The 13,748-nt window shown below is 43.5% G+C and overlaps 1 protein-coding gene across 1 annotated transcript in view; it reads right to left on the reverse strand.

The window, feature by feature from the left end:
- Positions 1 to 13,748, reverse strand: part of LOC149863382 (riboflavin-binding protein-like) — a 22,602-nt gene continuing 8,854 nt past the window's right edge. Inside the window, exons 5-7 of the mRNA XM_090048209.1 lie at positions 13,633 to 13,744; positions 7,018 to 7,250; positions 1 to 6,332 (exon numbers count right to left, since the gene is read on the reverse strand). Coding sequence (XP_089904335.1) covers positions 6,314 to 6,332; positions 7,018 to 7,250; positions 13,633 to 13,744 — 364 coding nt within the window. The 3' untranslated portion in view covers positions 1 to 6,313. The remainder of the gene's footprint in view (positions 6,333 to 7,017; positions 7,251 to 13,632; positions 13,745 to 13,748) is intronic.

Here is a 13,748-nt window from a genome sequence, read left to right on the forward strand (position 1 = left end):
TGCAGTACCATCAAAGGTTTATTTCCACTTAAAAATTGCCATATTGCTTTAGAGCAATCAAGTTCTGTTGCATCCATCTCCCAGATGCCTCCTTTCCACTAGGGGTGTTACATGTCTTTTCTCTTTAAACACGTCACAATGTCCCATTGATCTTAGATGTCATTGTTGCTCAGGGACTGTCGATTAAACATTTGAGCCATTGCACACTTTGTATCCTGGAATGGGTCCCGTCTTACTGTGAGACTGCAGCTCCTCAAAGCAGGAGAGGAAAACTGACCGTCCTTTTTAGGAGAAGGACCGACTGTATTGTCTCTTTTAGGGAGCAGAACATACCCCTCAGTCACTTTTGAACATAACGAGTGCCTCAAAGTCTAGCGCCGAGTCTCTCAGCCGTCCCAAGATTTGATTTGGGCGCATTTATTCTTGGCCTTTTCATATATAGGTTCATGTTCTGATTTCTCTTATTAAAGGGAAGTCTGGAGTGACCCTAGATGTGCCCTGGCATTATGGAGATTGGAACATCGTCCAAAGTATTTAGTTTAGAAAGTTCATGTGTGGAAGCCGCAGATCTGGATTAAATCCAGCCAAGCAACTTGACTTAAAGTAAACCTCCTGAATGCTGTTTGTCAGATGCTAGTGCACTATTGTTTTAGTTTTGCTCATTTCTCCACTGGGAATAATCATCTTGTTGAGAAAGAAAGTGATCTAATGAGAGAATTAACCCCAGAGGCTGAACAGGGAATTAACTGCAGCTGTGTGAGAGGGGAACCAAGGCAAAATCCAGAGAGAGTTTACAGTATTTCAGAGGAAAAAGGCAAAAAGGGAAGTGATACCAGGAGGTATTTAGCAGTCACTGATTAAAATAAACTGAAACAGGAGAGGGATCTCTTCCAGTACCAGCCAGAAAGCGAAGGGGTAGTCCTGTTTAGCCCAGCTAGGGAGTAGTACTCTGCTGTTCACTGAGTTCTCCCTGACTCGCTCCATTGACCTTTCTGTGATTCTCCCGTGCTCCAGGTCCTAGTACGGGTGAATTTCTGCACTTCTTCCCTGGGAATGCCAGAAGGTGCCTGAAGGTCGAGGTCTGCTTCTTGACCCATGCCACCATTTATTTAAAGTAGATGACTGATTCAGTGGAACTAGAGCATGTACTTTTGGTTTGCTTTTTTCCATGATCGTCTTTGAGACATTCTGTCACCTTTGCACTAATGTGACCTTATCTAAATGAAACCTTCTCTTCTGCCAGTGGGAGATATTATTTATGTTAGAGGAAAGGCCATCCTTCAGTTACATGGGAACCTTGGTCCTGGTTTTGTTAAGGTTTATCTGAGTGTCAAAATGCAATCTAAACCCTTATGCCTTCTCGATTCCTTATTGTAATCTTGCCTTCTGAAGTCAAAGAGTACGGAAAAGAGATAGCAAGACTGAGCAATTTAGATAAATAGAAGGCAGGTTAGATTTGTACCTTATAGACTAACCAAAGTGTGTTATATATAGTACAAACTTCTGCGAGCTGAAGCTCATGATATATATATATATATATGTGTGTGTGTATATACACATATACATATACACACATGCATATATATACATTAGTCTGTAAGGTGCAGCCTTCTACTTGATTTCAGACTAACACAACTAACTACATCTCCCTGATTCAGATAAGTCAGTGATTGTTAGCTAAAGTGCAGTGTCCTGGGTGTTATGAGATCCTTTTAGGGATGCCATGGGAGGCCGCATGATATTAGTACTGTTAAGTGTGCAAATACCTACATGTTTTGCAAGATAGGCTCATAGGCCATGTCCACACGAGCGTGGACTTTTGTTTCCCCAGGGACAAGAAACAGCAGCATGCCTTGTGCCCCACTGCTCCTTGTCCCCAGGGAGTGCCTGTGCCATGTGCCTTCTGGTGCGTGGCAGGTTACCTCGGGTGGGGTAGGGGAGGCTGGGCTGGCCCCAGCAGCCTTACCTGGGGGCCTCCTGGGGCTGCAGCAGCAGCGATCCTGCTGCTTGGAGCCTGGCCAGCAGCTGGAGTGTGGCTCCGGCTGGCCAGGCTCTGGTTTTAGGCAGTGTGTGCTGTCCCTGCATTTGCTGCCCTGCTTTTTTTTTTTTTTTTGCATTGTTTTTTTGACTAAGAGCTGGGTGTCTTGGGTCTCCCAAGGGGTGCAATGGTTCTAAAAGGGCTGAGGACCACTGAGGAAAGTGATCCCATTAATAGGGAATCCAATCCCATGTTGTGTAAAAGTTTTGAGTAAGTTCACGAGTCGGGGTTGGAATGTGAATGGACGTCCCAGCCCAGGATGGAAGAAGTGGAAAAACAATTGGAGTTTAAAAGGGGGGAAGCTACAATTTGCATGAATTAGAATAGGAGGAGGAGTTTGCCCACAGGCCAGTGGACGCTCCTCAGAACATTTCCTGGGTGCCTGAGAACACTGTAGCTTGAGTTTTTGAGAGAGGATAGGTTGGGAGGAAAATAATCTTTTAAAACCCAAATATTTTTATAGCTATGAAAAAATGAAAGGAAAATGGAAGGTTTTTGTATTTAAATATGCCTGTATCTACATTGCCTATAGAAGTGTAGACTAATCAATGTAGAATTATTTGGTTTATCCCTCTGCTCTGAGCCAGGGTAACTATAACTAGCTCATCCCTGAAAGACATTTGTCTGATCTTAAAAACCTCCAATGGAAAAGACTCCACTGTCTCCCTTCGGAGCCTGTTCCAGTGCTTAACTGTAATTTATAGAAAATATTCTCCATATCTAGCCTCATTCAGTTTTTCTGTCCTGCCCTTGATGATCTTGAAAAACGTGTAATCTCTTCCCTCTTTATAAAAACCCATTAAATGACTTATCCCTGCTTAGTTTTCCTCTTTTCTGGAGAAAACAAACTCAGCTCTTTTAACCTGTTCTCAAAACCTTGGACTGTTCTTGTTTCTCACCTGCCAGTTCATCTACATCTACATCTTTCATAAACTGTGGTGGTCCAAACAGTATCACAGCGATGACTCATATTTCGGTGGAGGGTCCCTGTAGCCCCCAGGTCCTTTTTTGTGCTATGGCTGGCTAGATCCTTCTTTCCTACTCTATATTCGTGCGTATGATATATTTTTCCTAAGTGTAGCACTGCAGTCGTTTTGACTGAATTTTTAATTGGCGATCTCCACTTTATCAAGGTCGTTTTCAACTCTAGTCCTGTCCTCATCCACAGATTCATAAGTGTACTTTCTATTTGATCAACTAAATCATTAACAAAAATCCTTAATAGAACCAGAGCCATAACAGACGTCACGTTTGACAGTGAGTTGCTGATAATTACCGAGTCCAGGTTGTCAGCTATATGTGTACTCGCTCTATGGTAATATCTTCTGGATATTATTTCTCTAAACGTGTTTGTGAAAATGACACACAAGCAAAATGTCAAAAATGCTCCACTGAAGTCCAGGTCTGTTGATTCTGGTGCTCCCCAGTCTCCAGTAGGCTTGGCCCCATCAAAGAAGGAAACAGAAAGGGATTGACACCATTTGCCCATGGCTGTTTGTTACCACCTTGTCAAGCTCTAGGCGCTTAGAAATTGGTTGTTTAATAATTTGTTCCGGTATCTTTCCTGATGTTGATTTTTTTTTTTTTTACCTCCTCAGTTTGTATATCTCTGTTTGACTCATCTGCAGTAACTTCTTTCCCAATTTTCATCCCAGGATCTCAGAGCACCTTTACAAGAGTCAGCTAATTCTGCTCCTGGACATGTACTTCCTCCATGGGTGCTTGTCCATGTTACACCACGTTACACCTCCATGTTACGCTGTGCGACCACAGGGAGAGGCAGCGATCTGTGTTAGTCTGGAGTTGGGCAGAAGGCAGGGCAGGGCAATATCTTATTAGAGACTGTTAATTTCCCAGTGCCTCAATTTACTTCTCTGTGGACTGTTTACTTATCTCCCTCTTATCTTCCTCTCGTGTGTGTTCTGAGGGCTAGTGAATGGTTGTAAAATCTGTGAGGTCCACAGATAAAAGTTACAATAGAGGTTATTTTAGTATCATCATATATTAATATACGTATTCAAAAGGGGTAAAGAAAGTGCAACAAAAATACATTCGTCAGGTACCCAGGTTGTAGCTGTATTGGTCTAGAGGAAAAGGCAATCAGGACTCGTAGCAGAGATTTTTTTTAATTAGACCAAAAAGATTTTTGCAAAAAAAAAATACTGTCATTGCAAGCTTTCAGGCACAAACCCTGAAGAAGGGTGTTTGTGCCTGAAAGCTTACATTTAAAGAATTTTTTTGCAAAATCTTGTTGGTCTAATAAAAGATATTGCTACGAGTCCTGATTACAAATACACATTAAGAGTTATGAAGTGTAAAGAACTGATTGAGGAAGCTAAAGACATCAGTGAAAATCATGACTAGTGCAGCTAAGGACAATAAAATAAGGATGCGTATGAGAAACAAAAAAAACAGTGTTAGCAATGGTATAGATCCATTGGTAGATTGTGACATTATTAATGATGGTGTAGAAAAGGCAGAAGTGTTAATATCTACATCTTAGTTCTTGAAGACACGTGGGTTGACTTATTTGCAGGACACAAGGATGATGAAGTACTCTTCAGTCCACAAGTAACAGAATGTGAAATCATATCTCCCACATATAAACATTTTAAAAATCAGCAGGCTCAAGAGTCTTAACTAGCTTAGGAAATCTCTGGCCTTTGATGTTAATGTTTAACAAAGCTTGGAGTACCAGAGAAATGCAAAAGTCAGGAAGACTGATAAGGTGCTGACATTCAGAAGGACAAGCAGAATGACCCAACCAGGTCTGGTTGGTTAGCCTGACCTTGGTCCCAAGACACAGGAAGGAAAGGGAGACATGAGATTCACCTAGTAAATAATTAAATGACACAATAATTAATGCCAGTCAATATTATCTTATTGACTAAGTACTTTGATAAGGTTACCAGTTGGAATGATAAAGGTAATTGCCTATATTGTTATTGAGATTTTTATCCGGTTCTCTCCAGAAAAGCTCAGGACAGCTCATAGTCAAATAGCAAACGGCAAAGTAGATTCCCTAAACAGCACCCCAAAACTTCACATTTAGGTATAAGAGGCCTCTCATGTCCTCCCCCTCCCGTTTCCTTGCTTAACACCCAGGGAAGATCCTTCCCCGAAAGTCCCTCCTAAGGCTGCGCTCTGCTCTCCAAGGCAGAGGTGGTGGCTGTCTCAAGAACACACCTAACACACGGCATGAAATTCAAACGAACCATATCACAAAGACCATCCATCCCTGCCTCAGTCACCACTGAAGGGCAATGCCAAAGGGCACCCTTGAGCATCAACCCAAGACAGTGCCCACCCGGAGAGGGCCGGTCCATCTCCCTCCACTTGGTTGCTTGGCCAAGATGGTGCTTGGGCTGGACCCCAGCCCTCCCCTGGGGTGAGGGAGGCAAGAGAGTGAGGGCTGCGGTTCAGTAATATATTTTGCAAGGGATTTGACGTGGTATTCTGACTATCCAATATCAGTAAAGGACACATCAAACAGATTAAGAATTGGCTACCTGACCAATCTCAGCACAAAGCTGTCAAGGGGAAAACTTGACAACTGGGAATATTTCTAGCAGGGCTTGAAGAAGCAGGAAGGCCAGAGAGTACTGTGCTAGGTAGGAGACATTTGAGGTGGACAGGAAAGGAAAGATGTTAGTGCTGGTGAGAAGAAGGTTTGGCAGAGCTCAGCTGCCCTCCAAATTCTCCTCCTCACTGCTTAAACAGATCCTGACAAGTCCAAAACAGCAACCTTGTGAACGTAATCTAGTGGTGGGAGGAATGATTTCAGGATTAAAGAAAGGAAGTAGATGAAGGGAAGGAGAAAGTGATACCAACCGGTTTAGCTTCATTGTCAAAGCTGTGTGAAACCCCAAAAGCAAACAGCTTCATTCAGTGGAATCTTGTTGGGTTTTAAAAGTTTTCCAAGTTTTACTGTTAGCAGAGGTTGAGATGGATTCTCACCTGGTATAAATCAGCACAGATCCAAAGCATGCAATGGAGCTATGCTGATTTCCACCAGCCACAAATCTGGATAAGGGAAATTAAATCCTTCCCTCAGCTACCCTAGTGCCATCACTGCGGGAGGAAGGCAGTGTAGAAAAGAAAATAAATCCATGCCCTTCTACTGACATCAGAGCAATCACACAAGCATAGCCAAGGGTAGAAGTGGATCCATTTTTCACTTTGGCAATAGCACGGGCGCTGGAAAGTGCAAGCAGAACGTTGTGACAAACCGAGTCATCCTTCTGTTGAGCGAGGAGCCGAGCCAGATCTCTTCTGTCACAGAATTTCAATTACCCTGTGGGGATTCATAAAGCTCAATGTCACGCTTCATATTTATGTCGTAGGATTCTTTTTTTACTGATATGACTTAAAGTGAAAGTCCGCTGAAACTGCCCACACATACAGTCTACTGCACATATCCCCATTAATGCAGGACTGTCCAGCTGGTTGCCCATGGGCCACCCCCACGCTCCTACCTGTATGCCATCGTCCCCACCCTGCAGCAGCCAGAGGCTCCAAGCTCCCCTTCCCTCTGGCTTCCTCTTCCTGCCCCTGGCCCTGCTCCAGGGGTTGGGGCAGTACAGCACGACACAGCCATCAGTCCTTCGGGAGCTTATGGCCAGTCAGTCGGGGCCCCTGCGTGTGCAGTGCAGCAGGGGAACCTGGTGTGTGGTGCAGGGGAGGGGGCATGCAGCCCCTGGGACCGGGGTCCCCTCTGTGTGGCCCCTGCTAGTGTGGCCCCTGGCCACGAAGAAGTTGGAGAGCCCTGGATTAAAGCATAATAATAAGCCATCACTTTGCACCTATAGTCTTGAGCTGCTGAATAAGCTCACTTCCATTTATCAATGGCTACTGATGTCACTTCTTGTGATGTAATCCATGTGCTCTTGCACGCTTAAGGGCAGGGTAGCCTGACATGAAATCCTGAAACCCTCCCCAACTGTGTGAACTTCTCATGACGTGTATCTGCCAGCACTCACGTTGTCTCTGTCCATTCCTCTCCATTTAGGTGCTCGCTATCTAGCAGTTTTTTATGGCAGGCACGCTCTTCGCTGCTACTGATGCTGGAACTCTCCTCCGAGCTTTCAGACAATATGTACTTGATTGCCACGGCATCCTTCTCGTTCATTTGCAAGCACAGGCAGGAGGATTCGCTCACCTTGAATGAATTCCCCCACAAGGTTTGGCAAAGCTCAGTACCATTTGCAAACACCTAGGTGTCAAAGCAGGTTAAAAAAATCAACTTAACTGTCAAATCACCTTCAGCCTGACTCCCTTTCGCTCTGTATCATGTGCAGTCAGTCACTTTTTGGGTGGAATTGTCAGACTGGTAGCATTTTAGCCCTACCTAGCACTGGTGCAAACAACCACGCAAGGGACGAGGCAGTGAAGAGTTGTTTCCAAAGTCATATTAGTATGTTGGATCCCACAAACCAAAAAACTGTGTGGCTAGCTCAGCCCTGTGCAATACTGTTGAAGTGCTATAGTGTAAAGCCGGTAATGTTTCATGGTCCCCTGACACATATTCTTGCCAGTGACCTAAGCACTGGTGCCAGGCACTGGACAGAGTACAAGACACTGATATCTTTTATTTGTCTCTATCACAGATACACTCTAACTTCCTGGCTATCTCAGATTTCAGTAGTCTCCCTATACTGTGCATCATGGCTGCTCAGGACCTCATAAAAAAAGGGGACAGGAAGAACTCAAGAAAATTTACCTCTGACTTGTAGAAACTCTGAGGGTAGGGAGAGAGCCCCAATACCACTTATCCTCCCTTAAAGTGGGCTTGACTACCTGTGGCCTTTTTAAGCAGGATTAACCTAAAATTGCCATTTTTAAGGTGCATTAAGGGCACATATCCACATGCATGCACCCTTAATGCACTTTAAAGATGGTGATTTTAGGCCAATCCTGCCTAAAGTTGATACCTGCTTAAAGCAAGTACCAAATTTAGGCTGCTATAGTTAGCCCATGTGTAGACACTTAAGGCACATTAACACAGTATGAGTTGATGGACACACACTGCGTTTATGCGCATTAGCATGGCTACACAATGCCAGCCTAAATTTAGTGTGCCTTAATGCACATTATCATGTCTATGTGTAGATGCATGCCTAAATCGCCTTAATATGCCTTAAACAAGGTTGTATTAAGTTTAGGCACACATAACTACCCATGTAGACACGCCCAGTGAGTCTCCCTCTCCAGCCCAAGGGGTCCATTTAGTTCAAGGAAATATTAATTATAGTTTCTTGCACCAGCTTGAATTGAATTTATCTTGTATCTTATTTAGCAGTGACATCTTTGCAAGAACCATCAGTCACATTCCCTATATGACCATACAGGGAATGAACCTCTTGCCTGTTGCATTTATGCCATGGAAAACTTTTGCTCTTCTAGTCTGTATTTAAACAAACATTGTTATCTTTTGCATTGGAAAAGCTAAGAATAGGTACCATTCGTAGCAGCAGAGAAGGCAGGTTATGTACTTTGGCAAATCCAGGAATAAACCATGAACTTCATATTTGTTTGTGCTTTGTACATATTTGCTCTTGGGATTTAATATTTTCTGTTTAAATAAGAGAAACTTAGACACAGCAAAATAAGGGTGATAAGCATGAGCATGATGGCAAATAATGCAACCTCAAGAGAAAGGCAGATGTAGTGTTGCATAATGATTAAAAAAGAGTAGCTGAACTACTGCATCACTGACTTACTCTATAACCCTGATTAAGTCACCTAACTTCTCCTTATATCCCGTTACCACCTATAGGACTAACATGTATGTCACAGGCACATCGGGAGTTTTAGTGGTTCTTTGTAAAACTCTCCAAAATCTCTGACTGAAGTGGTTTTAGGTACGTAAAGTATTGTTACAGAGGCGGTTAGCTATGTTGGTCTGAGCTCAGGCAGAAGATAGGGCAGGGTGGCAACATAGAGACTAACTGGTTCAGAGGCACAAGCTTTCATTGGCAACAACCTACTTCATCAAATGCTATCGGATGCTTATTACTGTTACTTAGGGACAGTATAATATGGGAATACTAACAAACTGCTGCATCATCTACTCTTAACATCCCCTGTTCCCTACTGTTTATTGCTACTAGAAGGTGTATGTGTACAGCGAGGGCAGTGAAGACCCCTGCCCATTGCATCACTCCCTATCAATATAGTGAATTCAATGCCACTTTTTCCAGTAGTTTTGAAAACTATGGAGGGTGCATCTTCTTCACTGGATTATTGTTACTGCCCCTGATGTGTCAGTCTAATAAAGTAAGTGTGATCCTAGTTGATTCACGTTGGGACTCAGCAAGTCACTCATTTCTCTGTGGCTTGGAGATCCTTGCATGAAAGCTGTTAGGCAGAAGATAGGGCAGGGTGGCAAGAATTTATCTGGTTCGCAGAGGGATACACTTCATAAGAGACAGCCTCCTTTGTCAGATGCTGTGAATGGCAAATGATGTAAGTGCCAAGTTTCAAACCGTCAGGCTCAGTGATGTGGAGGTGAGGATGGGGACCTCAATGAGTTTGTCTCTCCCTGCTTTTCCCAGAACAGGTTCTTTTTCTCTTGAAGGATGTCTCTTCTTTCCCCACAGGGAACACTTGGAGTAGACTGTAACCTTTGCTGTGCGTGAGGTCATAGATAGAGTTTGAGATCAGTTTCTGATCTTAAACTCTATCAGCTATGAATAATATGGAGTCCATCCCATAAATACCCCTATAGGCCCTCTGAGCTCTTGCTTTTAAAGCAACGACTGATCTGCAGGGGCCTGGCTCCATCTCTGCTGCAGTTGCTGGAAGCTCCCTACCAGTGAGGCGCTGAGGCAGGCGGTTGCTGCTTCGCCTCCTGAACTGCTGCCTGCATCCGCTCCTGCAAGCCCAAGAAGATGTAAGCAACCCTTGAGTGGAAAGGCCTTGTTAGCCTTTACTCTCCCCTTGTACACTCAAAATGTAGCCGTCTGGATTTACCTTTCTCCCTATGCCTGTCCTTTGCGATGCCACAAGGCTTATTTCTTCAGCTTCCAGCTGTCTTCCCTTGCTTCCAATGGGCCATTTCAGGAGTAAGTAACATCTCTACATTCATGCTTATTTCCTTACGGAAAGGACATGGTTACAATCTACAGGCTCCAAAAAATACTTGCTCATAAGCATATATTGGCTAAGTTAGTGTGATACATTGCACTTTCTTCTCATCTCGCTGCCAGCTCTGCGCTCCAACCACAGAGTATTTACAGTGCTGCAGGACAACAAAACCAAGCCAAACACTGCCCACGGTCCGCTCTGCACATCAGTCCTTACATACCGCAGAGGCTTTCAGTTCTTCCACCTACTAGGCTGTGCTCTGCTCCTCGTACCAAGCGTTCTCACTTGCAGAGCTTCGCAGGAAGAAGAACAGTAGAACGAGGCTCATAAATTTTAAGACAGCATGTATAAGACTAAAACTGGCCGGGATCCATGATACATTCTTGATATCCAACACGAGCTCCAAATGCGCCTTCCAGCCGTTCGCATATGTCAACTGCAAGGCTGCTGATTGCTCCACCGTATGGGATAAGGGCATTTGAAGAAATAAAGCATCTGTCTGCAATGCACGAACATTGGAGAACACTCTGTGCCTTTTGGATATTAGCAAGTTTCCTTCCATCAGCTAGGGCCAAGCAAACTGAAGTCTCACTTTTGGACTGTTTCATTTTAACATGGGAAGCATATTTTTTAAACTGTTTAGACAGTGCTGTGAGGTGTTTTGGCTATCGCAGCATAAACAGGCAGAATACCAATAGCTTAGATCATTTGCTATGTTACTGTGTTGCCGCCTGATACAGCAGAAAGAGAAAAGAGGCGATATTTCTAGTTGGCAGAACGTTTTAAAACATAATGGGTTTTATACCTCACGTCATCATTTCTGCCTGTACAAATTGAGAGCAACCATAAGGCTTGGGGAGCATAATTCATCTACTTTATACAGACCAAGTTGACCACAGAAGGTGAGAGGCCATGCCCTTTTATTTTTGAACAAAATGTCTCTTACCACGTTTTCTCCTCTCTGGTGCCTCTCTTACTGATACGCGTTTGCATAGCCCGCATACACATTCAAATTGTCCCATTTGTTACAGCATTCATTTTGTCCCTTAAGCAGAAGGTCTGTGTACCCACCTTCTGACCCACTGTGTGTATTATCCTTAGAAATGAAATGAAGAGCAAGTAATTGTGAAAGATGTTCAGTAATTTATGCACACAGCATGGGCTAAGGCAGTTAAAGAGTGGGAAGAGAGTGTCAGAGGGCAGAACAGAACTATACATTGAAAGTCACTGTCAAGAGGGTGTTTGGGTAAAATAATAATCCTCTAACTTAATCCCAAACACTGAGGTTAAAAAAACAGTGCCCCAGTTACCCACCCAAATCCCTTTCACTTCCTGAGTCCGTTTTACACTCAGGTACAGACACATAGCAACTCTCGTCCTGTGTTATTTGCAACACAGTTAAACACCTCACTTCCCTTGAGATTTCCAAACCAATTTGAACAGGCAGCAATACTCAATAATTCACAAACTGAAACAGATTCTGCAGTCTTTTTGCAGCTCATTCATCAGTCATTTAGATTAAGTCAAGCTTGCCTGTTTTCTCATATTAAACTAGTGCTGTTATGTCCACTAAGGTCGCTGGCCCATCAGGTAGCACAGGCTGCAAACAGCACATCTGCATTTTTAGGAGCGCTTTTGTAAGGATCAAGTGCAAATGGAATGATTGTTGCTGTGGAAATTAATGTGTAGTGGCAGATACTTGCTTTGGAAAAACCTCATCTTTATGCATAGCATTGGGTAAAAAATATGGCCAAAAAGAGGTGTGGCTCTGTTCTCGCTTAGGAACTGCTGTGCCTGGTTTGAAGTGATAACGCGTTTTGGATTTGCTGGATGCTTTTCCTTTGCTGACGGATACGGTTTCTTTAAAAAAAAATAACTGCAAGTGAATTAAAACCTGATGAAAGGTTACAAGCTGAAATCTTTTGATTGTCAGAGCAAGGACAGCATGGGCAGGGACCAGAGCCTATTTCTAGAGGCCCTGATCTGAGGGCTGAAGCTATGTGAAAATAAGGCCCCAGTCTGCATGGCCTACTCTTGTTTTGGCTTTTCTTACTGACCTAGCAATTAAGTGTTATTTGTGGTGCTGCTTTTGTATCACAGACATTTATCCTACGCGACCTGGTTGGTGACTGCCAAGAGCCCGCAGCAGGTACCTGCACTTGGTGCAGAGTCAAACCTGTGAAGTCTGCTACCCCTCCTAACAGATGAGCTTCTCATTCTGCCTACCTCTTCTTGTGTGTGAGCAATTCTCACAGGATCACTGGACATACTTCCTTAGCAAAAGTCCAAACCTAGCACTGCACTATACCCTTTTTCCTGGATCTTAAGTCCATTACAGTCGTCGGAACGACTCCCACCGCCTCTTCAAAGTAACTTGGATCAGGCTCCAGGCAATTTTTGTTCCTAGGACTCTTTTCAGTCCCATGTTTCTACACTTATGCTCACACTATTAGGCACCTTGGCCATAAAACTTTCCTCAGAAGGACTGGATGGGCTCCAGTTCTGGTTTCACTTTCAGGACAGGCTGACTAAGGTGAAGCCCTGAAAAACAAAGGCATCTCTGTCCCTTTGTTCTTGCATTGACCGACAAAACGGGGTCCACAGGACAAGGACTTGTGGGTCTAAGGAAGATAATCGGGAGTGTTTAAGGACTCCCACAAGAATTTGCGGAACAAAATGGCTTTTTTTCTGGGGAAAAATACTGGTACAAAATGGGGACAAGGTAGAAATGCAGTATAAGCCTAATGGGGAAAACTTTAAAAGTGCTTGAATGATTTGGGAACCTAATCCTATTTTCAAAGGAGATAGAGGCATTTAGGAAGTCTAAGTCCTGCAGGTGCTTTTGAAAATGTTACCCAATATTTCCATTTGCTATATACTCTGAATGAATAGTGGTCTAATAAATGATATCTGATTCACCCAAAGACCCTTGTCTGCCTGAGTCCTTAGACCAACACGGCTACAACCTGCACCCCTGTAACATGGAGGATATCGAATTCAGCCATTTGAAATGGAAACTCTACAACATGAAAAAGAAAGAAGCCAAACTCAACAGCGACATACTTCCTAAGCCTATGCAAGAAACACGACTTTGTTCCCAGAGGACTAAACATCCACAATCCTGTGACTACTACAACTCCAAATATGCTTCACAGCTATGCAGGATATTTAAGTTGGTCTCAAAAGATGTCATATTCACCCAAAGATCCTTGTCTGAATTAATAGTAATTTTCTGCGCTTCTGTCTCTAAGCATCACGATGGTTAAAATACCAGATGCACCTGAATTTTGTCTACATTAGAGCTTCCAGTCCTGCTCCAACACTGGTAGGAAGTGTAAGAAATAAAAAGAGAATTTGGTATTGTCAAAACCTAGTGTTTTTGAAAGCAAATTCATTTATACATTGCATTTTAGGCCCACAGACTTGAATGAAGAAGTAAGGACAAACACAGTAACATATACCGGTTGTTTGTTAGTGCTGTTCTGTATGAATCTGTGGCGCTTGCTTACCTCGCTGTATGGGCTACAGTCACTCTTACAGTGGTTCTCTCCATTTTCATCCCATTCCCAGTCTGTCAACCAGTTGCGGACACAGGTCAGATCCTCTTTGCAGGCTTCATACCTGG

The sequence above is a fragment of the Crocodylus siamensis genome, chromosome 5, assembly GCF_052110815.1.
Source record: "Crocodylus siamensis isolate JL-2025a chromosome 5, ASM5211081v1, whole genome shotgun sequence".
NCBI classification, from domain to species: domain Eukaryota; kingdom Metazoa; phylum Chordata; order Crocodylia; family Crocodylidae; genus Crocodylus; species Crocodylus siamensis.